Genomic DNA, 27,325 nt, shown 5'->3' on the forward strand with positions numbered 1-27,325 from the left:
CAGGAAATAAAATTTAATAAACAGTGGAAGAATCCAATCTCCCATACTTCCCATATTTGTGTCTTTTACAAACCTGGTCACTGGTAAAAACAGAAGTACAAATCTCAGCAAGAATCTTGACCATTAAGGTTAGATTTAGTTATGACCAGGGAGACCGAGCCATGATATATATTTTAAGGCAGGAGATGAATTAACAGACATGACACAAGACTCTTACCAAGAACCTTTCAAACAAAAATGTCTCCTGGAAAATTTGTTGCTATTAACTAAAATTTTCCTTTACCTGTAATGATTTCTCGTACCCTCAGAATATTAAGGATTTAGCTCCCTATGCTAACACTGGTGCTCCCTGGTGAAAACTCAGATTAGGATGATACATGGTAACCCTAGAAAGATACATGGTAACCCCAACAGCATCACATATAATCAGTTTTATTGCCAGGTAAGAAATTCATATTAATATAGTGAATACATATGTTTACAAATAAACATTCTTAGAAAACAAACAAATGTGTTTTTTTCTTCATTGTAGGAAGTATTATTGGTATCATAAACTCTGCAGTTGTTGACAAGTATTAACACAGGTTTACTTGCAGAACATATGGTTACTAAAATATTCGCACATAAAATATGCTCCATTTACACACAAAAAAACTGGGGGGGAGTTAGATGGAAATGCCAGGCGGAGCCCAAGGCCGACGGAGGCTGAGACGCTCTGGGAGGGCAAAGGGAAGTCAGACTCTGGCCCTGTTGGGTTGGAAGTTGCGGGGTAGCTAAAGGTAAGAAGAGGCTACTGCCAGGGCAGGAGATGGGGAGGGGATAATCTCCCTGCTTTGTTCTGGTTTCTCGCTTCTAAGTCTCCCCACTCTAGCTAGAGGATCCTTGTTGATACATGGCAGTCACAGTTCTACAGGTCATGATAACCTTTCAGTATCATGAGGTCTGTCCACACCTCCCTAGAAGAAGCCAGAGAATAAACTTCCCTGTCCAAACTCCCTCCCTTCCCCCGCTTCAGTTCAGCTCCCAAAGCCAACTGGAAGGTAACGAGGCTAAGTACTGCTCTTCTTGGGCTCTCACCACTGTTACTTCTTATGGACCAAGCTGCAACTTCACTGCCGAAATTATAGCTGCAGACCTCCAAGTTACAAAATTCACTGGGTGCGGTTTACTCAGAAGAGAAGGAACACGACGAATAAATCCTGTAGATTCAGAGACCGAGAAAGGTCCTTCATCAGGGCTGGGATAAGGGGGTTGAGGGAAAGGAGCAGAAAGGAGCTAAAAGGGAGACTAGAATGATAGAACTTTGGAGCTGGAGGGAACCTCACCAAACAAGCCAATCCACTATTTCCTGAAGTATGCGCTGTGCACCACTAGTGAACGCAAGATGATTTTTAGTAGTACATGGATGGAGCACTAACTACCACTGAGTCACATAGGAAACGATTCCCTTTTCACTTGTGTCAGCCCATTTGAGTACTTCAAGGAGAAAGTCTCCAATGGGTGCCGGTATATCTTTAACAACTCTTGAATGTCTGCTAATCTGTTTTTAATCAAGAAAAGGGGAGAGGGAGAGAGAAAAGAAGGAAGGGAAGAGAAAGAAGGGGAGCAAACGCCAGGCTCCAGGTTCAAACCCTTCTGCGGGTAATAGCCTGTAGCTAGAACATAACAATCGCTGCGCTGTTGCCTTTGTCCTTATTTTACACTTATTTTCTATTCAGGGTGACTGATATTGGTTTTCTGTTTGTGATACTGACAGATAGTTTTCCTTTCAAAAGTTAAATGTATTAAAAATGTATCAATTTAGGTACAAATATTGTGATAGGGATACACAAAGATGCCAAAAGTGTGCGGCAGGTACACAGATAACTAACATCAAGGAAACACTGACCAAGCCCACTAGTCATTACTCCACAGTGGGTAGCACTGGGGTTTCAGCCAAGAGGCTGAGAAAGCAGGCACTAAACCTCCCAGCTCTGCCTCACCCAGCACAGAGCCTCACATTCGCCAGGATCTGACAGAGGGTCTCCTGGGCACGATTTCTTTTCTTTTTTTTTAATGGGCAGAGGTTTTGCTATTTCAAAAATCTTGAAAAGCTTGATCTCGCCCCAATTCCCCATGTTTCAAGTGGAAGACTAAAGCCCAGAGAGATAAAATGCACTGTCAATGTCCCCACATCAGCTGGGAGTAAAGAAGAGAATAAACAGCTGGTTTCCCCAATCCCATGATGTCAGAGAGATGGGGAAGCAGAACGCTGATGTCCAGCATTCCAGGAAGGGTCTTGTTCAGACCACGTTCAGTTTCTGACATCAGAAGAGCTGGGGGTCTCTCCAAGGTTCCTGTTAATTAGCTAAGCCATTCAAGGGACTGCTTGAAAACTTCTCACCTTAAATGAAAATCTCTTCTCCGTCAACCTCTCTCTTTGGGCTTCCACTAAACAAATCAGACTATTAGGAAAACTGTCTTTATCGGGACACCCATTAGCTATGAGAATCCATCTGAACAACCACCCCGGGGTATCGTGGATGGGAAATGAACGCATTGCAGTATCTGGGGAAGTGGTTTGGAGGGATCGTTTGTCTATCTACCTATCCTGGAAATGATGGGACCAGGAATGCTTGCGTTCCACGCTAGGTTTGGGGAGCTTGGGGTGGGACTCGGGGAGTTTTGACAGTGTGCGGGGGAGGGAGGTCTTGGTCTTTGCAAGTTGCAGCATTCCCCCTCAGAGTGTGGGATCGGGTGGGCTCACCAACAAACAGAGGACGGAAACACCTTCTACTACTGCAGAAAGACAGGAGGCAGGAAGGCTAAAAGAACACAGGTTGCACTTGGGAAACAAGACTGTCATTCAACAGTGACACATTGAAGGCACCACCCACGCTTATGACATTTTCAGTCCAAAGCAGTTGAAACTCGGCAGCGGTGGCAGCAACAGGCTGAAGGGGAAGGGAGTCGGGGATAGACAGTTAATAGAGGACTGGTTTCTGTCTCTGTTTCTTGGCTCGGAGGCGGGGGGACAACGCCAGAAATCGGAGGCTCTGGGTCCCCTTCTCACCTCTTATCGACATTTCAACTGTGAATTTTGTTTGTTTGTTCTTGACGACGTTGTTGAATTCCTAAGTCTTGAAGACGTTGGACAAAAGTTACTTTGCTGTTCTTGTCTGTTTTGTAGTGGGATTCTATTTTATTTTCCTTTTTTTAAAAAATAGTTATTTAAGACGCTCTGGACCCTCTCCCTGCCATAAAAGCCTACCCCTCCCATTTCCACAGTCTTTATGGGAGTTGTCTAAAAAAGTTCTTTCTTTCCCATCACTGTCAGCGGGTTCAGGGTCTATTTATTTTTTGTGAGTTTGAGTGTGTGTTGTTTTTGCTTCCAACCTTGATGATGTAAGAAGTATATAAATAGCATGGTGGGGGGGGGGTCCAGTTACTGTCTCACGCTCATCACAATTTTATGTCCACATCACTACTTCCTGGGATTAGAAAATGCTTATCAAGTGCACCAGCGACCCCTCTTTTCTACCCCACCTTCCATCCTTTCTGGCTCTTTCACCCAGAAACAGACAATGCATGGTCAATGGTATATGTGCTCAAATGGACAATTTCTCTAAATTGTGCTACTTTTTTTTTTCATCATGGATTTGTTTCAAGTCAGGAGGAAAAGAAAAATCAGCCCCACGGTTTAGGCATGTGAGTTGGCCACCTCGACCCTGAAGTCGAAAGCGGGTGCCTCAGTTTCCCCTTGGCTGTATTGCTGACCGTCCACGTTCCGGTCTTGCTCAGCTGCCCGCCGACACGTGTTAGGCATGACACAGGAAAAGCGTGATTCCATGTCACCAGTAGGTTTGTCGTCGGTCGGTGTGGAGGGTGAACGTGTGGGTGGGTGTGCGGGCGAGGGACAGGGAGGGTGTGTGTTGGGGTATTTTTTGCCTCTCTCAGTTGAGTGTGGTCTCCAGGATGTCCCCTGTAGCGACAGCTCAGACAGTCACTTCCGTTTTGCTGTTGGTGATGAAGTATGGCTGCGGGGGTGGGTAGTGCTGGGTGCGAGTTCCCAAGGGGTCGCTGGAGCTGGACTCAGCCGTGCCCAGCTTGCCCTTGTTCCCATAAGCTTGCTGCCGCCGAAGAGACTGATCCTTGGGGTCCCAGCTCTTAAAGTTGGCGGTGGAATTGTAGGCCAGGGGGTGGGAGGGCGTCTTGTTGGTGCGGGACTTCTGTCCGTTCTGCTTGGCGGGGCCATGCTCAGGACTGAAGGCCCGCGGCTCATCCTCCACTCTTACGGGATGCAGAGGCAAGTTCCCCTTGGCGGCCAGCTCGGCCAGGTGCCGTCGCTTGGAGTAGAAGTCATCATTTACCTTGTCGGCTGTACGATGCGACAGGTAGGTGGACGAAGGGGGGAGGAGAGAGCAGAGAGAGGGAGAGAGAGGAGAGAGAGAAAGACAGTTAGGGATTAGCAGGTCAACCCAAGAACAGCATCTCAGTGGGCCAACAGTCCAAACGAGACACACACTAGAAACTCCACCCGGAGCAGACAGAAGGAAGGAAGACAGGGTCATGTGTTTTCCACCAACAAGAGGAGGACCAAGAAGGCGAGGGCATCCACAAGGGAATCTCTAGTTCCCCCCAAATCCTTCTTCCTTCACAATCACACCTAGCACTCTGCCACCCTTGCCTTTCTTATAAAATGCAAGTGTTGTTCTTTCTTCGTTATGAAAATGATGCTTCTCATTAGAGAAAATATCGAACACATTGAGAAATATTCGTATCTATCAGCTACCGCCCAACACAGTCGATATCAATACTTGGGTGTATTTTCTCCTGGTTTTCTCAATAAAGAGTTTCATTTGGAATTTGTGTTAGTGCTTTTGTTTTTGCTTTTAGCAGTTAAGCAGACCTGTGTTCAAATCCCACTTCTGCCACCTACTAGCAGTGTAACTTTGGTAAATAACTTTTATTACCAACAGCTTCTGCATCAGGAAAGTGGTTACAATAAAAAAGGATATTTCATAAGGTTGTTTAGAGGGTTAAGTGATGCCATACGTAATGTGCTTAGATTAGCCACCACCATTATCATCATTATTATAAATAACTGTAATTTCTCATGCAACATTCTAGCAAGCACTTCTTCATGTTGTTATAAATCACTAGCAAACAGCATTCTAATACCTACATAATATTTCAGTGAGCAAAACTGTGAAAATTAATCATTCATCCTATGGATGACCATTCAAGCTGTGCCAATATTTTGCTAATATAAATCAATCTGAAATGAGAATTTTTTAGACTAAAGCTCTCTTAGTATTTAGAATTTTGAATGTAAAATAATTCTTAAAATATTCTTTAATCTATATCAGAGGGTGGAAAACTATAGCCCATGGATCGAGCTAGCTGCCACCCATTTTCATAAATAAAGTTTTACCGGAATGCTGCCATGCCCATTCCTTCACCTGTCTGCAGTGCAACAGCAGATCTGAGTGCTTGTGACAGAGACTGCATGGCCCACATAGCCTGAAATATTTACTATCCAGCCGTGAAATAAATTATCTGAAGTGGAATTACTTGGCCAAAGGGCTGTAAACATTATTAAGGCCCTTTATACATATTGCCAACTATGCTACAAAAGAATTATACCAATTTCTGCTTCATTCACCACACTCTAAAGCACTGAATGATTCCTTTCTTTCTTTCTCTCTTTTTTGTTTTCTTTTCTCTCTCTCTCTTCCTCCCTCCCTCTCTTCCTTTCTTTCTTTCCTGCCTTCTTTCTCAATTTATTTGATAACTTTCTGAGACTTTATTTTCTCTCACAATTCTTTTATTAGAATATCCTCTACACTTTTTAAATTAATGTCTTAGCAATAAACTCTTGAACATATATCTCTCAGGAGTCCAGAAATATGTGCTGCTCTTTAATCCACACTTCCAGCATCCCATACTGTTACGTGTGTGAGATTACGTAAATTCCTGGAGGTCACTGCCCTTCCACGTTTCTTTTCTCATTCGATCCTTTCAACCACAAGAGGTGGGAAAGACAGGGATTATGACCTCTGCTTGACAGATGCGGAAACTGTCAAGCTAAGGAACATGAAATCATTTAATTGAGGTTACCCGCAGCTAGCGGCTGAGCCAAGGTAGAACCTAACTCCATTAGACATTATTTGATGCTTTTGAAAGGCCGTAGAGGGAAAGCTCTGTTTTCAGGAATGAGTGAGCACATATGCCCCCGCTTGCCCCTTCTGCATCTGTGGCAGACATCACTCATTGATCACAGAGCTCTTTCCTAGCTAGCATGGCCTTTGCTTAGATTCCTCAACACAGCACCCCTGGAAGCCACATGTTAACCTTCCAGGCTTAATACAGTTTAAGTTGGGTTTCTGTCCATGTTTAATGTAAACAACCCTGAGTAATGCAATCTTTGAAGAGAATGTCCCCCCTTCCTCGAATTCTAGAGCTGTCTGAAGATACAGAATATCAATGCCAAAAGGAACTAGGGAATAGCTACCGACATGGGAAGAGCACACATTCCCGAAATACCATGCACTCCTTAAGGTGGTATGAGTTACATTCAAGTTGGCATTAGAATCGCGTCTTCCAGAGGAAAGTTCTAGGTTTCCAATGCCATGATGTTTCAGCAGAAGGATGCTCTGACATCCCTCCTTGGACTTCAAAATTCATGTATCCGGTTACCTCCAGGACAGAGTCACTGGCATCTCCCACTCAAGGTGGCCAAGACTGAACCCATCAACATCATTCACATCTGTTCTCCAGGCTCTTCCTTCTCTCACGAGTGGGAACACCAACTCTCTAGTTACTCAAGCCAGAAACACAGGAGCAGGTGCTGATGTCACCCTCCTCTTCTCCTCAGCACAACTGCTAACCCACAGGTCCTTCCCATCATACCTACGAAATGCTTCTCTAACCTCTGCTATGCCTCCTCCTTGCTTTAAATGCTGCTCTACTTCTGCCACCAAACTGGCTCCCCTGCCTTCAGTCTCACCTCCCCCAGGCCACTGTCCACACTACAGCCAAAAGTATATTTCCTCTTTTGTTTTGTTTTGTTTTGTTACGTTTTGTTTGGCCGCACTGTTCAGCTTGCGGGATCTTAGTTCCCCAAACAAGGATGAAACCCGTGCCCCTTGCAGTGGAAGCTCAGAGTCTTAACCACTGGACTGCCATGGAAGTCTCCCAAAGGCATATTTCTAAAACTGACCATGTTACCATTTACCAAAACCTCTCCCAGCAATTTTTCTCAGTCATTTAGTCATACATCAAATAGGCACGGTCCAGGTGGTAGACATTGTAAATATAAGGACATTGGGAGAATCAGAAACAGACAAGGTCCCTGTCCTCGTGGGGTGGACATTCTATGAGGGAAGGACAGAATGCGACCAAAGAATCCCACAAATTACATAGAAGTAGAAATATAGTAAGTGCTATAAAGAACTATCCAGTCTTATGAGTATTAATAATGAGGTCTCTGAGCTGGTCGGAGAACCAGAGGAGGGAGCTGACGTGTCTCACCCCTTCATTTACATCAGATGCTCTGTTATTCATCTTTCAAGGTTAAGCTAAGGTGATGCTTTCTGATTCCCTGGCTCCCTCAGCAACCTCTGCGCTATCATAGTCCTGACTGCTCTTTTCTAGTTTTCCATTTTCACATCTATTTGCTCTCACTAAACTGCTTTCAGTGTCTTACTGAAAGTCTCACCCACCCTCATTATGTCCCCGGGCACGATCCAGAACCATTTATTCCCAAATTCCTCTTTCCAGACCATGGACGAGTCTAAGGGAAGCTCAGAGCAAGGAATGCATTGGAAGGTTCCCGTTTCTGACAAACTGAGGAAATTGATTATGAAACAGGTGCCCCGACAGGTGGGACAGGTGATGTCCTCTCAAAAAGTTCTGAAGAAAAATAGTCCCAGGGGCATTCAATTCTTGCCCTATCAGTGCAGGTATGGGAAGCAGCTCCCATTAGGAGGAATCACGGAGTCGCCCGTGGAGAACCTACAATACATCCTTCTCCACACCCAACCCTGAATTTGTCTCTTGGTGAACCTGTCATTGGGAAACCCCTGAACATAGAGAGTGTTTGGTATATGGGGCAAGGGTGGGACAGAAAAGTCTGTAGGCTTTGGAATCAGACAGACCTGAGTCTATGAGACCTTGGGAATGTCAAACTCCTTTATCTCTATTTCTTTTGCTGTAAAATGAGGATAATATAACTACTCTGAGGTTTATTGTTAAGAATAAATTATATGAGACATATAAGCTATATAACACAATTCTGAAAGAGAGTAACTAGTCACTACATATATTTTGTCTGTCTTCTGGCTTATGAAAGAGGCACTGGATTAAATCCAACACACATTTACTGAGCGCTCTGTGCCAGATATCCAGCCAAGCACAAAGGAAGCACTCATCCAAACTAACCACCCTTCCTTCCTTTCTTCCTTCCCTCTTTGCTTCCCTCCAGCTGCCATGTGTACCGAGTGCCTAGCTGTCCCTATGAGACGACACAAGAAGGGGCCTTGATACGTTTGGGATGAGGTGCCGGTTAGGGAAGGCATCCTTGAGGATGCTTAGTTGGAATCTGAAAGTGAAGAGTAACAGAAACAGCACCCAGGTGAGCGCACATGGGGTGTATTGCAAAAACAGCTGTAGTACTTTGCAGTTCCTTCCATCGAGAGGTGGAGTCTATTTCCCTATCCTATGAACATGGCCTGACCTTGTGACTGGCTTTAACCAGTAGACTGTAGCAGAAACTATGTCACGCACATCCCAAGCCTGGGCTTGTAGAAGTTCTGCAGCTTCTGTTATCAGATCTTGGAACCCTGCCTCCATATGAAAAAGGAAGCCCAGGTTAGCCCCCTGAAGGATGAGAAACATGCAGTCCAGGTGCCCATGTTCACCACAGCCAACAGCAGCCTGCTACCTGCCAGATACCCAGTGAGGCCATCCTAGACTGTGCAGCCATTAGCCCACCTGCCAGCTCATCACAGACACTAAGTAAGCCTGGCCAAGAGCAGCCAAGCCAGCCCAAACCAGAAGAACTTCCCAGCTGATCCAGAACCACAAGCCCAATAAGCAGTTGCTATGTTAAGCCACTAAGTTTTGGGATAATTTGTTACGCAGCAGTAGATAACTGATACAGAACAACATCTGCAAAAGGCCTGAGGTGGGAAGTAGCATGGTAGCTTCAAAAACTGAAAGGATATGTATGTAATAAAGTGAAGAAAACAAGGGGTCATCAGATCATCTAATGTCCTGTATGCAGGATTATATCGTTCACATCTATTTGTTTGTCTGTCCCCCCTCCACATGACTCAGAGGTGTTTTTGACAAGTGCAGAGCAGGTACAGACTTGCTGCATGGGGCATAAAACCATCCTTCAAAGAGTTATGTTCAAGATCATTTCAACAAGGATGTGGTTGGTGGTTAGGTGGATGAACTGTTTCCATAACGAGGAAATGCAATTTTTGTGAAATCCTCTTTTTCATCCCCTCTGATTTAGATAGCGAGGATGGGAAAGAAATACTTACCTGGCCACTCTCAGTGTTGTGCATTGTGGCCCCTGTCTTACTATATTAAAAAGCGGCTTGTGGAGGAAATCACAGATTCATTGAGCAGCCTTGTAAGCGCCATTAATAAATGCATTAACCTAACCAACCAAGGTACCTCGTGGGCAGGTGGTTAACAAGCCAACCAGGTAACAGATGTGCGAGGCTTCCAACAACACTGGTCCTCTCCGTTTTGATTTTTCTTCATTTAAAAAGAGGAAGAAAGAATGAAAAAGGTGCTTTCCTTCCAATCAGCCTAATTGCCTTGAAGGAACCAAGGCTTCAAAATTAAACTAAACCTTCCTCCATCTGTCTCTCTCTTAATTAGCAGCAGACACTTGTACAGGTGCCGGGTGGGATGGAGCTTCGCCTCTATGGAAATGGAGAGTCAAGGTAATAACCAGTTTTCAAAACAAGCTACACATCTGAGGGTCTTGGCAGGTGGCCTCCCACCTACCTTCTTTCCTTGGGCCAAGGATATCTTAAGGAAGGGTTCCTACCACTCCTTCTCCCTTGGTGATCATCTTGGGTCTCAGGTGATGGATTTCACCTGGTAAGCAAGGTCCCACCCTAAGCTTTCAACAATTCCCAATTTGTCCCTACCTTTGGTCCAAGAATATATTGAAATAGAACGATTAATCTTCCCATCACACTTAAGAATCAAATCCAAATGATTTGCTGTGACCCCGAAGGTCGGCATGGCCTGGCCTCTGGCTGTTGCTTGCCCACCCTCATCTCTCCCTCGCTTATTATGACCCATCACATAGTGTACTAGTTCCCTAGGGCTGCCATAGCAAATTACCACAAACTGGGCAACTTAAAACAACAGAAATTTATTCTTTCCCAGTTCTGGAGGCCAGAAGTCTGAAATCAAGGTGTCGGTAGGTCTGTGCTCCTTCTGCAGGCTCTAGTGAAGTATGCTTCTTTGCCTCTTCCTCTTCGCTTCTGGTGGTTGCAGTAATCCTGGCATTCCTTGCCTGTAGCTGCCTCTGAATTCTCATGAATTCCCATAAGCTGCCTCCAATCTCTGCCTCTGAATTCACATGACCCTCCTCTCTGTGTGTGTCTATGTGTCCAAACTTCCCTCTTCTTATACGGACACCAGTCACTGGATTAGGACCCACATTAATCCAGGATGACCTCATTTTAACTTAGTTACATCTGCAAAGACCCTATGTCCAAGTGTGAGCACATTCTGAGGTTCTGAGTAGACTTGGGTCGGGATGGGGGGAGGATACTATTCAATCCAGCATACACACACAGGGTTCCTTTCTATCCCAGAACACGCCAAGCTTTTCACCATCTCAGAGCCACTGGACCTTGTCCCTGTTGTTCTCACTGCCAAACACCCTTCTTTTTGGATTCTTCTTGTCATTTGGTTCTCTGATCAAAGGTCACTCAGAAAATTCCTCCTGATGACCCAGTGAAAACACCCCCGTTGCTCTCATCACCTTTCCCTATTTTAACATGTTCTTAGCCTGCATATATGAAATTATTTTTCTTAGTTATTTGTGTATTGTCTATCTCCTTTGACTAGAATATAAGCTCCAATTAGGTGAGACATCATATCTGCTCTGCTCATCACTGTATCTCCAACATCTTAGCCCAGTACCTGGCACATAGTAGGATACAATAATAAACATTGGATAAGGGAAGAAAAGCACCAGAGACAGTTTGATTCCAATGACATTCTCTCAAATATTAGAAATGGGCAGGATGCTTCATCTTCTGATCTCTGATGGCTAATTTTATATGCCAACTTGACTGGCCCGTAGGGTGTCCAGATTAAACATTATTTCTGGGTCTGGGTGAGATTAGCATTTGAATCAGTGGACCCAGTAAAGCACACGATCCTCTCCAATGTAGAGGGGCACCAACCTAATTTGTTAAGGGACTGAATACCACAAAAAGCAGAGGAAGAGAGGATCCATGCCCTTCCTGCCTGGCCTGCTTGAGCTGGGACATGAGTCTCCTCCTGCCCTGCACCTGGGATTTACAACACTGGCTCCTTTGGTTCTCAGGCCTTCAGACTGGGACTGGAAATATACCACCAGCCTCCTGGGTTTCTAGCTTGCAGACAATAGATTATGGGACTTCTCAGCCTCCATAATTGTGTGATTCAATTGCTTGCAATAATTCTCCATATATACATATATTCCATATATACATATTTGTATGTATATATCCTATATAATATATCCTACATATATAATATGCATATATATATAATATATACATTAAATATATCCTACGTACCTATCACACAGATGTAATCAAGGTAAAATGAGGTCATACTGGATTAATGTGGATCCTAATCCAGTGACTGGTGTCCTTATAAGAATAAAGAAATTTGGACACATAGACACACACAGAGGAAGGCCATGTGAAATCAGAGGCAGAGACTGGAGTGATACAGCTACATAAGGCAAAGTATGCCGAGGATTGCCACACCCCCACACGAATATCCTGCTGGTTCTGTTTCTCTAATACATCGTCCACACTGTAGAAGGCTACGTGACCCGTGCTTTACAGGGATAGAAGGACTGGAGCTTCTGGGGCAGGAGAACCAGGCTGCTGCCCAGCTCCAAACCCCTGGCTGAAAACTTGCAGAGGCATGGATGTTCTCTAGCAGCCATAGCTCAGGGGAGGTAGAATGGAGTCAGGCGCAGGGCGCGGGGATTGGTTAAAGAGACCGCTTGGATCCAGCAGCAGGCTGTGCTGACACGCCCCCTTCCCAGCTCACCCAGTGTAACCTGAGTAAGAGCTCACCCTTATTAAGTGCGTGCTCTGCTCCAGGCACCCGGCTAAGGAATGGACATTTGCTACCCCCTTTAATCCTCTCAATATCCTAATGAGGTAGGTGCTATTATTGGTCTCATTTTATAAATGGGGAAACTGAAGCAGGAGAGCTTTGGCAACTTGTCCAAGTGACAGTGCTGGGATCTGAACCCTTGACACCCGGCTGAATTCCAAGTATCCTGAAATTTACGAATGTGTGACAACATTCACCATCTATTTAACCATCTGCCTGCCTTATAGAAGAAACTCTTGTTTCCTTAACAAGTTTCTATCTGCAGGAAAACGTTCCCCCGAAACTAAAGAAGGTGGAGGACAGAGTGAGAATTATAAGGAGAAAACACTTTTCTTGATTCCTCCTCTCAAAACATCAGGGATTGAGATATACATGTAAATCTTATTCACAAGAGGAGACATCAAAATGTCACAACTGGAAATTTCATGAAGTCTCAAACTCCCCCTGGAGGCAATATATGTTTACCTTTTTCTTCCTTAAAGTGGCGCAAGAGAAGGGAGCTGGGGTGTCATGAGAGACTCCCCCTGCCAGGCTCACAGCACTCAGTTGGCTACTGCATTACAAGAGTATGGGTCTTGCATCGTCTGAGATGCACTGGCATTGGCGGGAGTGCTGACCAGTTACCAACAAAAAGTGGCTTCCTGTTAAAGGACTGGGTTGGATAAGGTGCTATATGCTTCTCTTAGAACTGGGAGGAGCCTGAAGCTTCGTCACCACTCCAGCCAGGCACCATCCAGGTGCTTTACAGGTATCATCTCATCTAGTTGGCTCCCCACCCCACCCCAAGCCAATGAGGTAGGTGTGGTTGCCCGGTCTCTTCACGCTACATCACACCGACTCCCTCCATGACCATGTAGGGGGATCCCATTTTGCGATATTCACCAGTATTCTCTTCCCTGTGCTTCCACTCTCCCCTCCCCACCACTCAGAGAGCAGCGATCACTTTTGATGATGACAAAGTATTCCAAGTGTTGCTCCTGAATCCTACACTGAGCTCTTGACGGCCATAGTAGAGCCTTGGAAGGCAAGACGTCAGCAATAAGATCTGAGCATGCTGAGAGAGAAAGAAGGATTAGTGAAGCTGAGAGCGTGCAGGACTCAGTGCAACTTGTTTATACAGCAGGTAGCGGAGTCTGGAAGAATTCTGTGACTGTAAAATCTTCTTTAGAATATGGTAGAAAGAGCATGAACTTGAAGAGCAGATGGACCTGAGTTAAAATCCCAACTCTTCCACTTATAAGCTGGAGACCTTAAGCAAGTTACCTAAGTTGTCTAAGCTTCACCAATAAAATGGAAAATAAAATAACAATGCCTATGTGGTAAGGGGTTATGGTATTCAAAAGAACCATGTAAACTATCTTGTATAATGTAAAGTACCAATGTCCTTGCTTCGTGGTAGGTATTCATTAGATAGTAGCTGCTACTGATGTCATTGTCAGAAAATAAAGTGAGGATAAGAAGATCTACTTTGCAAAGTGCAGCAGAGAAGTAAACAAGTGACAAAGTGTGAAAGCACAAACCATTATGCCTGGCACACAGTAGGCTCCTTAAACATATACCCCATCTGACATGATATTGTAAGAGACTGCTACTTGTCATCCAGATCTCGTCCACTTTTTTCTTGGACACATGGCCACCTAATCCTGAGCTAGATTTCCCTAGCCTTCTTGGAAGCTAAGTTTGGCCACGTGGTTAATCTCTTACCAATGGACTGTTAGCAAAAGTGATGCATCCAGTTTCCACTTCAACTTACTCACTTAAAATAAAATTCGTTGCCCTGGGTGTCCTCTCTCCCCCTTCCCATAGGCCGGGACAGCAACTAATTATAACAATGCAGATGAGGACAATACAGTAGGTGGCCGCAGAGCAACAATGTTGGAGGAACCTGGGTCCCTGAGTGACAGCTTGGAGTAAAGCTGCCCCACCAACCTGGCCACCCCCTCTGGGGCTATTACATGAGAGAGAAATATACTTCTTTCTCTTAAGCCACTGTATTTGTGAGGCCTTTTGGTTCACTAGGACAGTGCTGAACTTTCATTTACATGGGAGTGTTTTCTGGGTCTCTACTTTTTTTCTCTCCATCATGAGCTGAATGAAACAGTAAAAGGGGAAACAGTTCATGATAAAAAAAAAAAAATACCCAGGTATTTCTCCCTTCTTTTGAAATACATGTTATAATGCTGCACAGGCTCCTGCGGTTGTCTCAGCAGGCAGAAACAAGAAAGGCAGGAAAGAAGCCTAGCTTCCCAGGCAGGAGAGAGCCAGGAGGAGGTGGGAAGATTCGTCTTTATGGCAAATTAGCCCCCATTTCACCTGGTTCTGGGCCTCACTGTAGAGACACAAGGAGGAAAAATCACATTTGAACCAGGTTCTAATTAAAGCCAGGACTCCTAGCTGTTTCTACAGGGCCACACATCTTTCCTGAAGGCTTATTTCTCTGAGAAAACTGGAAAGGGGAGAATGGAATCCTGGCCCTTTTTTATCTTAGCCCTGAGGGTCCCAAAGGAAAGCACTGCTGCCTTTGCTGATGATGATTCTGAAACAGTGCCTGGCTTGGGCTTTGCACCAAAGCTATCCAGCTGCACGATCAGCCCCTTTGTTGTGGCTGCAGGGAGCCCTCTGTGAACATCTCACTGCCAACGGACCTATGAAACCTTAAGCCCTGTGTCTCTTGCCTTAGGCAGTCCTGTTGGGCAGTCACCACTTTCTGAAAGGCTATTGAACAAAGGTGGCTGGACTCATGCTCCATCCAAGGCTGACCCCAGAGCCCCCTGCATTGAAGGGCCCTGGTTGGAAACTGTGCACTCCTTCACTGCCCTTCATCCTGCACTGCTGCTCCACAGATGGAGACATTTCTTCTCAGAAATTCATCGCATAGTTTGTCTTATGATCAACCTCTGAACTGGTAAAATTTTATATAACTGGTGGTTTTTTAAAGGGAGGAAATAAAAGTTAACTCTCCTTAATCCTACATACTTCCTTCCAATGTGCAAAGGACCATCTCAAAGTAGATAATGATAAGATTTGGGACCCTGTGTTAGATGAATGCATGAAGGACCTCCATTTTCCCCCCTTCCTTGTATCCACACTCTTTTTATGTGACTTTGAAACTCACCTCCCAAAAAAGAGGATCTTGTTTCCCCACCACTGGATTCTGAGTTCATCATGTGATTAATGAAGGTTAGCAGATATGACACACACAGAAGTTTGAAAAGTGCTTGCTGGTGTTTGATTGCTCTCTTTCACCTCTGCCCCCATCATGAGAACATGTCTGGGCTACCTTCTCTAAGGATAAAAGACACCTGGAGCAGAGCCAAGTCACCCAGTCTTTCCAGCTGAAACCAGCCTACATCAGCCAGCATCCATCCAACCCCAAGTCATATGGGTGAACTCAGCTCAGACTAGAAGAACCTCCTGCATCAGGATAAATCACTGGCACATAAACCTCTGATCTCAATAAATGCTGAGCTAAATAAGTTTAAGCCATGAGATTTGAGGTTGTTTCTTATGCAGCATCATTGTAACAATGGATAACTGATACAAATGCCAATCATTCACTCACCCTACTCCCAGGAAGAGCCCTAATTTCCAGGTGGGGATCCATGTCTCCCCTACTATTTTTTTTTTTTTTTTTTTGCGGTACGCGGGCCTCTCGCTGTTGTGGCCTCTCCCGCTGTGGAGCACAGGCTCCGGATGCGCAGGCCCAGCGGCCATGGCTCACGGGCCCAGCCGCTCTGCAGCATGTGGGATCTTCCCGGACCAGGCCACGAACCCGTGTCCCCTGCATCGGCAGGCGGACTCTCAACCACTGTGCCACCAGGGAAGCCCTCCCCTACTCACCATAACAATTTGTTCAGAGGTAGGTAGCCACATGACAAGGCAAGCCAATCATAGCAAAGCCTGGGATCTTTACTTATGGAGATAGAAGGACCAATGAGATCAATGATCCCAGCCTTCCATTTATAGGAGAGGCAACTGGAGCTGTGGGCACAAGGACACCCAACGGAACAGAAGCAGCACTGGATCTAAACACAGGCCACCCCCCGCTTCCACCTGGTTGATTTTTCTATTTCCCAGGGCCTCTTCAGAAAAGACAACAGGATTCCCTTCAAATGCGATGCTCAGCTTCAATTAATAATGTATTAATAAAATGTATGTTTAGTGTCTACTATGTGATGGCGGTACCATGCAAGATTTGGGGGATATTTAGCATGAATGATATCTAGCCAGCTTAGCCTCAGAGGGACACACGTTTTTTAAAAAATTTTACTAGAGTATAGTTGATTTACAATGTTGTATTTGTTTCTGCTGTACATCAAATTGAGTCAGTTATGCATATACATATATCCACTCTTTTTAAGATTCTATTCCCATATAGGTCATTACAGAGTACTGAATAGAGTTCCCTGTGCTATACAGTAGGTCCTTATTAGTTATCTACTTTATATATAGTACTATTGCTATCTTGCTGCAATGGCATTTTCTGCAAAGCAGAGAACTCTCTCCACAGGCTCACTTCATGCCCTATGGGTTCCCAAGGAAGCTCATCAGAATGCCAGTGCTTGCTGTATGCTTTTCCAAAGAGGCTGAACTCAGAAGCTGGTAGGATTTGATTTTTATTAAAAAAAAAAAAAAAAATCACTTCCTTATCCTCCACCTGCTCTGTACCCTGCTGCTCACCCACAAACCAATAACCCAAGTCAGAAAGTTGCAAAAGCCTGACTTTTATGAAGTAATGTTTTAAGGCTACTTTTAAGTGAGTCCTTCCCCAGGCTGTGTACCCTCCGACAGAACTGTAACCCAATCACACACTTCCTGTGCTTCTGTAGCATCTCTTGGATGAATATTTATCACCGAGCTACATCAATTTTCTCAAAAGAAAGAAAGAACTAGGATTTCTTGAGTGCTTACCATGTACTAGACACCGTTTTTAGCCGTTTCACCTACATGATCTAATTTAAACCCTCGTAAAGGGAGGTGATGAGGCAATATCCTTTTTTTCCATGTGACAGATGAGAACTAAGGCCCAGAGACACTGAGTAATTTGGCTGCCAACTGACTCTGCCACAGCTGATAAGTGGCAGAGCAGGATACCAAATCCAAGACCGTCCACCTCCAATGCTCTTACCTTCCAGCTATAGCCCCCAGATCAAACCCCAACTAAGAAAACAGCAAAAATACTCATGTATTTTTGGAATACATGAGGAATGCTGGCATGCGAAAACTGGTGCTCTGGGGTAAGCTGTGTTTGTATCTAGGATTGGGTCTTAGGAAAATGTAGGTCCAGAGTTGAATGCACATAAAATGACCCAGGAGGTGCATTTTTAAAGTGAAAAAATGAAAAATGGAAAGTGAAAAATCCAGAGGTTCCAGGCCCATAGGAGTAGGTAGGCCCGGGATGGACATTGGTAAAAAGCATCTCCCATGATTCTGGGTCAAGTCCTTAAGCCATTCTTTTTTTTTAAAGACTGATTTTTTTTTTAATTGAAGTATAGCTGATTTACAATGATCAGGAGAACAGCAAAGTGATTCAGATAGACAGAGAGATATTCTTCAGATTCTTTTATACATTATTAATAATGTATAAAAGAATTATGTTATTAAGAATATGTCTTAATATATACTAAGAATTATGTATAAAAGAAATATGTTATACATTATTACAAGGTATTGAATATAGTTCCCTGTGCTATACAATAGGTCCTGTTGTTTATCTATTTTATGTATAGTAGTGTGTATCTGTTAATTCCAAATTCCTAATATATCTGTCCCCTCGCCTTTCCCTTTTGGTAACCATAAGTTTGTTTTCTATGTCTGTGAGTCTATTTCTGTCTTGTAAATAAGTTCATTTGTATCATTTTTTTTATGTTCCACATATAAGTGATATCATATGGTATTTGTCTTTCTCTGTCTGACTCACTTCACTTAGTATGACAATCTCTAGATCCATCCATGTTGCTGCAAATGGCATTATTTCATTCTTTTTAATGGCTGAGTAGTATGTCATTGTGTGTGTGTGTGTGTGTGTGTGTGTGTGTGTGTGTGTGTGTGCCACATCTTCTTTATCCATTCATCAGTCGATGGACATTTAGGTTGTTTCTATGTTTTGGCTATTGTAAATAGTGTTGCTATGAACATTGGGGTCTTAAGCCATTCTTTGAGTTCTGGGTCCTGGTCCTGGGTGTGATGCCCTGTGTGAGTGTTGGCAATCTCATTTATCTCAAGAGAACTCAGTTCCCTCATCTGTAGAAGCATAAAGGGTGAAAAAGTGTATTTCCTTCATTGCTTCATGGAAGGGTATTATTTGCATTGTCTCATAAAATTACTCACCCAAACCTGATAGAATGTGAATACTATCATCTCCTCCATTTTGGAAATGGTAGAAATGAAAGTCCAGAGCATGTGACTGGCTTGGGCAAGACCACACAACCTGATTCTAGTCAGAGCTAGAGTGATGAAATCACAGCACTATGCTAGAAGTTTCCCCCAAGTTCCAGGCTCCAATGGCGTGCTACACTAAGGACAGATCAGGTTCAAAGATTCGTTTTGCAAAATAAATGTATTTCCATGATACGTGTTCATACTGGTTAGGGGAGTCCACTGGGATTGAGGTGGTGGTGTCTTCTTCCATCCTGGGTATTAAACAATTATTCCAGGAGTCCACAGGGCTGGGCACGTGGACCTACAGCAGTGACCACTAGGGGGAGACTTTCCTGGAAAACCTCAGGTAGTGAAAAATGGATAGTGCAAACCGCTAAGATTTGTTTGCCATTTCGTGGCAGATAGGATTCCCCTCCCAAGAGAGTTATAGCCAATGCAGGTGGAAGCAGGGAACTTGTATCTTCAGGGACCTAGCCCTTTCTCCTTTGAAGCTACTGCTTCTTTATCCAACCTCCCCAAGGGACACCCATCCCTCTGTCCATGCCCTGTGTTCCCAAAGTGGGTTCCTAGCAACATTCCAGTAACTGGATCTCAAGCTGTGAACTGGTTTTCCATAGAGAAAAGAGATCAGACGTCAAAAGTATTTGGGAAATGATGGGCTATACAGAGTTTGACAGTTTTTTTAACCATGAGATTTTTCAGAGCTTTAATTTGCTCACCTGATAATAATAGTAATAATTATACCAGTTACAACCTCATGTGTTTATCACTTTTGACATGCCAGGCACTGTGACATGTGTTGTACATGTTACCTCACATCGTCCTCACAACAACCTTAGGAGGGAGGTGATAGTGTTGTCTCCATCTTGTTGATCAAAAAGAGGGGCTCAGAGAGGTTGAATGACTTGGAGAAAGTAAGAAGAGTACCAGTGACGGGACCACGATCAGAACTCAGGTGTGTCTGAGGCTAAGTCCATCACACTCTGCTGATACCTCTCTTTCAAGAAGGTGGCAGGGTGTACAACCCCCCTGACCTTGTTATCATGCCTCATGTAGATTCAGGGTCTGGAGGTCGAGTAGAAAACAATAGGGAAAATCAGTGACCCCAGAGGAACTTGGGCCTCCCCTCTCTGGGACCCCTTTTCTCTTCCCCAGACAAAGCAGGATAAATACAGATGCATTTAGGAGGAGAGGGGAAATTAGCCTGGTTTGAGGAGAAAAATAGCCTCTAAGCCCTTGCTTTTGACCTGTCCTGAAATATTTTCTAAATGCATCAGACAACAACAGGCTGATATAAAGACAGGGATGCTGACTGCCTCTAAATGTTGTCATGGGAATCGTAATGGCTTTGTTTTTCACAAGGGAAGGAAAAAAAAGTTTATGCCTCAAATTAGTAGGTCTGTCATGTTCCAAACTGTTTACATTTCTAAAAATGGATGTTGACATGTGAATACTTATTATCTAATGCAGACCCAAAAAATCTGCCTCTCTCAAGGCAACAACTGGGTAACAAGGGGTTCTCATTAGACACGAGGGTCTAAAGCTCTCACTCCCAATTCTGGAATATGGGGTGACACTCCTCATTCCCCTCCACCCCGCCCCAGAGCTCAAGTTGCTTCGGAGCCTCTGGGACTCTGGTCAAACTTCCCTCTTCAGAACCCTCAACCCACAGAAAGATGCTTGGAGACCCAATCAAACAGTCTTAGTTTCCCAGCAAGATTTCTCTACTGCAGTGGTTTTTAAAGTATGGTCCCCAGACCAGCAGCATCAGCATCACCTTGGAACCTGTTAGCAGTTCAGCTCCTCTGGCCACACCTAGTGAATCAGAAGCTCTGGGGTGGGGCCCAGGAATTAGGTTTTAACACTCCCCCAGGAGATGCTGATATGCACTGAAGTGGCTCAAACTTGAGAACCACAGGGTGGCCCACGGCTCCGTCCTCTGCACTCCCACGCACTCACTACCTTCTGCAGTCTCTTCATTACCCCTCTGCTCTATTTTCTTCTCTTCATCCTCTACCCACCCCAGTTCAGGGCACTGCCCACCTGGATGACTGCAAGAGTCTTCCAGAAGGTGACTTCAACTCCAGCCCACCCTCCCCCAATCCAGTCTCCACTTAGAAACCAGAACTGTCTTTTGAGAAGGCAAAATGGCCCTACCAGTATCTTACCTACAGCCCTGCAATATCTTCTAACTTCTCCCAGTTCAAGGTCACTAAAGGGTTTGACCTTCACCTGCTTGGGTCAGCTACATCCTCCCAACTACCACATCCGACAAAGCATAAGGAGTGAAGAAAGAAGAGAACTGAGTTTCCAGTCTGTTCTGGAAAATAGCCATTCCCATCATACCCCAGTGGGAAATAACCTAAGCATTAGAGTCAGGCAGACATGGGTTCACATTCAGCTTCATCACTTAGCAGCTATATGACTTTAGACAAGCAAGAGCTAGCCTCGCTCAGAGGCCCATGTCCTCGACTCTGAAGGGGAAGGACAACACATACATGGCTGGGTCACCGGAGAGTTCAAGGACAAAATGACATAAAGGGCCCAGCCCTCTGTCTGGCACATAGTAGGGGGTTAATAAATTATAGCCACCACCTAGCCCAGTCACCCAGCTAGTTAACGCACAGACTCAAGGGGACCAACTTTTGATGCTCACCATGGTAGCCAGGAAAGTTGAAAATAGCATCTGTTCCCCAAAAGGCTAATCATTCCCAAGACCCCGGGCCAACAACCTGACTCTGTTTATCTCTCCCTCACAATTTGTGTTTTTCCCCCTGCATTAATTTACCTTACATTTTGCCATTTGCCTGCACAGTTTTCTGAGGAAAAAAACGTCTCCTGGATGTCTTACCTGGGATGGTTTCTGATAGTGACATTTTCCTTCAGGTAATGAACATTGGGAAGTGAGGAGTGGCACACTTTTCAACAACAGCCCGGAGCACAGACATGCCACCCCAGGCGCGCAGACACACACACACACAACACCTACACACTGGAACTCAGACGGACCCGCAGGTCCACCCAACGCGGACACATGTGTGCACACAGACACCAGGATTCTCTGTGCCTTCATGGATTAATGCCAAATCCAACAACACCTGGACAAAAGAGCTAGAAAAAGCCATACGGTACCTTTCGGTGACTTAAGTGTCGCCACTGTCCAGTCACCCTCAGAACTTCCTAAAAAAACAACAATGGAGAGATGCTGATCTATCTGTTCACGGGCTTCCCATGTGTGCTGTGCCCTCAACGCCCAGATGCTCTGCAGGCACCCCAGCTGCAGCCTCCAAGGGGCGCAGGTCTCAGGGGACCGGGAAACAGGGCGAGGGACCAAATGCGCAATTACGATTATGTGAACACTTCTCTCTGCAAGGCCCTGAAGCACGATTAAGATAATACCCAACACAGGATCAAGAGAGGTTCCCCTGAAGAAAGCCTAGATGTTTTCAGGGAGAGAGAGAATTCCTAGGTGGCTCTAAATTTCAACCCTCTAAGAAAGAAAGCAAAGTTTTAGTTACATGGGGTCACTTTGGCTAATAACGCTCTGTTGACAAGAGATAAATTTTGATCCTCTTTTATTGCAATCCCCCTGCTAAAAAGGTGGGGGGAGCATCATTAGCTCCAAATTCAAGGTCGGGGCAGGCTCTGCTGACTGCAACTTTAAATGCTAGGTGGCAGGCTGGGTGGAGTGGAGACCCCACATTCACAGTGCCTAGCACACAGTCTGTGTTTGAAAAATACTGTTGAATGAATGAATGAATTCAAGGTTCTCCACGGGGTCACTCTTCCTGAAGTAAGGAAATTCCCCTCAATGCTAAAGGAATCAAACTTGTTATCTGAGAATCCCATAATGCCTGGGACTTTGATTATAAATCAGTTTCTCTAAATTGAATTCCATTTTAGAGGTACTGGATGGGCCCTGGGGGAATCTCTTATTATTAGGAGAACCTCATAGTGACCCTTTTGTAAAGGATGGTGAGAATGACTATGGCTACAGCCTACCCCGCTCCTCGATAGACCCTCTCTGTAAGATCGGGTTTTACTCAAACCGAGGCAAACCTGCGCACGTGCCTGAGCAGCAGCCTCTGCCCACTGGCTGGCGGCCTGACCAATCAGCGTGCGCTACTAGCTCCAGTTTCCTTTCTTAGGAATCTACCTGGAAAAACCAAGTCCTCAACGTTTCTGCACAATTTCCAGAGATTTATCAGGCTGCCAGCTGGGAAGAGATGGAGGGAACAGTCTGTGATCTGAATGATTACAGAGCACAGATCCGGCCCCATTTAAACATTTCTGGTTGGCCTCCCAGGCGTGCCAAAGGATGCTCAAATTGCCACGTCCCCCCTGCGGATATGAGCTCTACACCCTCATCACTAGCAACAGAGGGGAAATTGGAATAACAGGTGAAGAGTGACGAACTTAAAATTAAGTGGGACCCGCCTGGGACGCCTTCATGTTTCTTCTCCCTCTGAGCCAGGATCATTGACATCTGGAAATAGTGATGCGGCCCCAGATCTTCCTATGCGGGGTGGACACGTGCCTGACCGAGTCACTGAGTCACTAAGCCCAAGGAAGCCGTTTGCTCCCAAATCAAATCCACGACTGCCTTGAAGGCAGGAAACAAGCTGTGGTCACCTCTGTCCCCACTATCTAAGACGGGGCAAGACAGTAACAAGTTTTGTTTTGTAAATCCAAAGCTAATAAGGGCACTTAATAAGATGGCACACAAGCTACCAAATATATAGCAAGGCCCCATTATGGGCTTGGTGACACTAATGGACATTAGATAAATATTTTTGGGGTGAAAAATTAAATGCTCATGTAAAGAGGATGGGCCTACGGCATTGAGAGGAAGCGGCCATGAGGGAACTTTCTGGGAGAGGAAAATATTTCTTATCCTTACTGGGATGCTGATGACCCTAGTGTATGTATATTTTCAGTAGTCACACTATTGTGAAATTACAATCTGAGTAGTATACTATTCATAAGAAATTATACCTCAACTGTAACGCACCTTAAACATGTTATAACCTCAATTGTACTCAGCATCATGAGAAAACTTTTACCTTCAAACAAAGAAAACGATTCATAGCTTAGTAAGTCCTCCCCCACAAAGAGGAAAATGGGCCTTTTCAATCTTTTTTTTTTTTTTTTTTGGCCTGGTTATAACCTCTGGTGCCAGAAATTGCTCTGTGAGAGACAGCATCGTTTCGTGGGAAGAAGATGACCTGAATCAGGCTATCCCAAATATGGGTCTTGGCTCTTTGGGTGTGACTTTGGGAAAATTACTTAACTATACCAAGCCTCAGTTTCCCCATCTTTTGACCTTGGGACTGATACCTCCTTCAGAGGTGTGCTGTTTGGGTCAATGATACTAGCTCACTTTCCTCCATAACAATGACAAAAGAAAAACTAGCAGAGGTTAATTCACATTTGAGGGGCTTAGGCATCACGTAGGGTTTTCACACATGATTCCTACAGAAAGAGCAAAAAAGAATTCCTGCCACAGCTAAGTGCATTGTTGCTGTGGTTGTAAAAAGTGCTACTGGAAAATGTAACATGGTACTGGGAAAATAGTCCATAGAGTGTCAAATAGCAACAGAGAAAATATTTTCTTATTAAATTCTTGAATTAAAAAAAAAAAGGCACAGCCTTTTATCAATAATGCTGTTACTTCCTGTCTCTCTCTCTAGCTGGGCAGCATAAGTTGCACTAAAGCATCTGAAGGGCATGCGGTCAGGAACCTTTAGCAGCTGAGGATTTAAACTCTCAAGACACCTAGAGGAAAAACTAGACACGGGGCCAATAGGAGCTAAATGCCAACATGCAGGCAATTTCCACTTGCAAAGCCCATCAGGAACTACATAACAGAGCGGTCTTTTCCCAGTTCTGGAGGCAGGAATCACCCATCTCTGAATCATCAGGTGACCCTTCGGGAGATTTTCACAACTGTCTTTGCAAACATTGACCTATGAGGAACCATAAAGCGGGTCCTTGCATTGTAACCACCTATCCACAGGTGGCTCAGGCCAGAGGGTTTGTGTGCTTAACTGAATTTTCAGGTTACAGTTTGGCTCAGTCGAGAACAACGCACACTTCTTGACTTTAGAAAATACTTAGAAAATGTTTAAACCCACATTTCTGACTCAGTAAGGAGAGTTAATGGAGTGAAACAGAATCTTTCTCTGATGGATTGTAGGAGTCATAGCTCTGGGCATATGGACCTTCACTGTCCAGGCTATTGATGGGGAGAGTGAAGAGGTTTGGGCCGCCTCTTTGCTGGCCCTAAGCACAACTCAGAAAAGTCATCTGCTGTTTGCTTCTTGCTTGTTTGTTTTATCAGAGTCCCAAAGTGAGTTAGCTTTCAGGCACATCTTTCCCATCAAACTAGAGTGAAGATATGGACCCAACTTTCTATTTCCTTCAAAGTGAAATCTACCAATTGCATGTTAATCAAGGTACCAGTGTATCTGGAAATTCAAGGAAAAATATGACCAACAAACAATTCTGGTCTGGAGACTTTCATATGGGGCAGTATTGATTGAGGGCTGACCATGTACCAGGGTAAGCACTTTCCCTGCACTGTATCATCAAATCTTGCCAATAGACAATTAGTTGGATATTTTTATTATCTCCGTTGTACACATGGGGTAACTGAGACCTGGAAGGTTGAGTAATTTCTGCAATAAACGTATGAACTAGATCTTAAACTCAGTCCTGACCAACTGCAGGGGCAGTGCTATATGCCACCATCTTGCTGATGATCTCATGCTCCTGACATGATGGGGGTGGTGTCTGTCACATGGTATTATTCAGTGGTTTTACAAATATGTATTGGGAGGGCTTATTAAGATCCCTTCATGAGTGATCACAGGCCACAGAAGCAATAACCGATTTGTCCTGTGCCAGCAGAGATGAGGTGGGCTTTATCCTTCGTGGAAGACGGCAGAGAAGAGGAGGAAAAAGCCAGGAATCATGCAGTTTTAGAACATGTCAGACCTCTGCAGATGTCAGTGGGTCACCAAATACAGACCCCCAAGTTTATTCACCCCAAGGAGAAGAAGAGCCGAGGGTGAGGTCTGGAGTGATTTTGAAAACACTGAAGTGAGCATTTATTTTGTTACTATTACATGGACTAAATGCTTAAAATAATATTTGAGTTATTGATAAAACAAGATTTTTTTTGAAATTACATAGTCCAAAGGCGATATTTGATGCTTGTGTTCTCTGATGTTCTGCTGAGACCAATCTTCCCAAATAGCTCTACATGGTTGAAATGGCAGGTGGGGGATGGGAAACGTTAAAGAAAGGAAAAAAGGGAAGAACTTTTGAAATGAATAAAAATACTAGTTCAAAAAAAAAAGAAAAGATCCCTTCATGGTGCTACATGCTGGCGATACATCGATGAAAGGGACGGACTTGGTTCATGCCCCAGTGGGACCTACAATCAAGGGACACCAGATTAAATGTCTGCAGGATGGATGAAAGCGTTGAACAAATAATCATTCAACTTCATCACTCCTTCTTGTACAGAGTACAGTGAGGTTTAGCCTCTTACATTTCCCTAGTGTATGCTAACATTTTACAATAACTGGCCAATGAACTCCTTGGGAACAGAGACCGTTCTATAGTCACATGCTATATAGGACCAGATGTTACATTCCCAAATCCCTGAATTATAGAAAGAAAGGAGCTCTCTTTAAACATGAATGTGATTTCAACAAGCAAACAACAAAAATAAAATTAAATAAATAAAATAAAAATTAAATTAAATCAAATCAAATTAAGTTAAATAGATAGGAAGTCTTGTTTGGGAAGAATTTATCTCAGGAACTACCAATAATTCCCACCCTTTTCTCCCCAGAGTTGGTAGTGAATGAAGGAGACACATTTAATGGTCCACGGGTATTCTAATGACTAGAATGAGTAGAACTGTTTAATTTTCCAATTTTAAAATTAGAATGGAGCTTGGAAACTAGAGAGTTCAGGTTCTTCATTTTTCACACGAAGAAGCTGAGGTCAGGGGGTTTTGGTGACCAACCCACTCGATATTCTGAATATTAAAGTCTCCAAGAGAACACTGATTTTCCAGAGGTATTTTTGAACTTGGCAGTTAACACTAAAGACTGTCCAAGTCTCCCCTTATTTACTGAATTGAAATTTTTAGAAAATGAGTCTGGTTATCAGAGACTGCAGAGCTTTCCACAGCAAACCATTTTTTAAACAACTTCTCTACTGGGTGGTAATGATTTTGTTAATGAAATGCATTTCATCATTCACAGCACAGTCACATTATGGCTTAATGGAGAACCCTCGAAATAATGTTTATTATGGGATTTGCATTTCATTTGGGCAGGCAGACTCTGGACTCCTGGGTAACCCATCGGGTCATGCATTCGCTCAGTCTGCCCCTCACTGGACCTCACAGGACCAGTGACTCAGATAAAGCTTGTGAACTCCCGTAATAGTCAGAAAAGAAGGACCAAGAAGAAGAGGGTCACATCAACCATAGCCAGGATTGAGGAGGGTACCCCAAGTGAGACCCTTCAGAGTTTTTAGAAGATATAGGGTGCTCCCTTCCAACTAA

The 27,325-nt window shown here is 44.3% G+C and overlaps 1 protein-coding gene across 2 annotated transcripts in view; it reads right to left on the reverse strand.

The window, feature by feature from the left end:
- Window positions 1–430: 430 nt before the first annotated feature.
- The window catches only part of SHISA9 (shisa family member 9), a 296,188-nt gene continuing 269,293 nt past the window's right edge, over window positions 431–27,325 (reverse strand). Inside the window, exons 4-5 of one of the 2 annotated variants that reach the window (XM_027117351.1) lie at window positions 21,874–21,921; window positions 431–4,357 (exon numbers count right to left, since the gene is read on the reverse strand). In XM_027117351.1, the coding sequence (XP_026973152.1) occupies window positions 3,975–4,357; window positions 21,874–21,921 (431 nt within the window). In that variant the 3' untranslated portion in view covers window positions 431–3,974. The remainder of the gene's footprint in view (window positions 4,358–21,873; window positions 21,922–27,325) is intronic. The other variant, XM_027117353.1, reaches the window with a different exon arrangement.

This window comes from Aethalodelphis obliquidens, unplaced genomic scaffold, assembly GCF_003676395.1.
Source record: "Aethalodelphis obliquidens isolate GAN/ISIS:26980383/991018 unplaced genomic scaffold, ASM367639v1 scaffold18, whole genome shotgun sequence".
Taxonomy (NCBI): domain Eukaryota; kingdom Metazoa; phylum Chordata; class Mammalia; order Artiodactyla; family Delphinidae; genus Aethalodelphis; species Aethalodelphis obliquidens.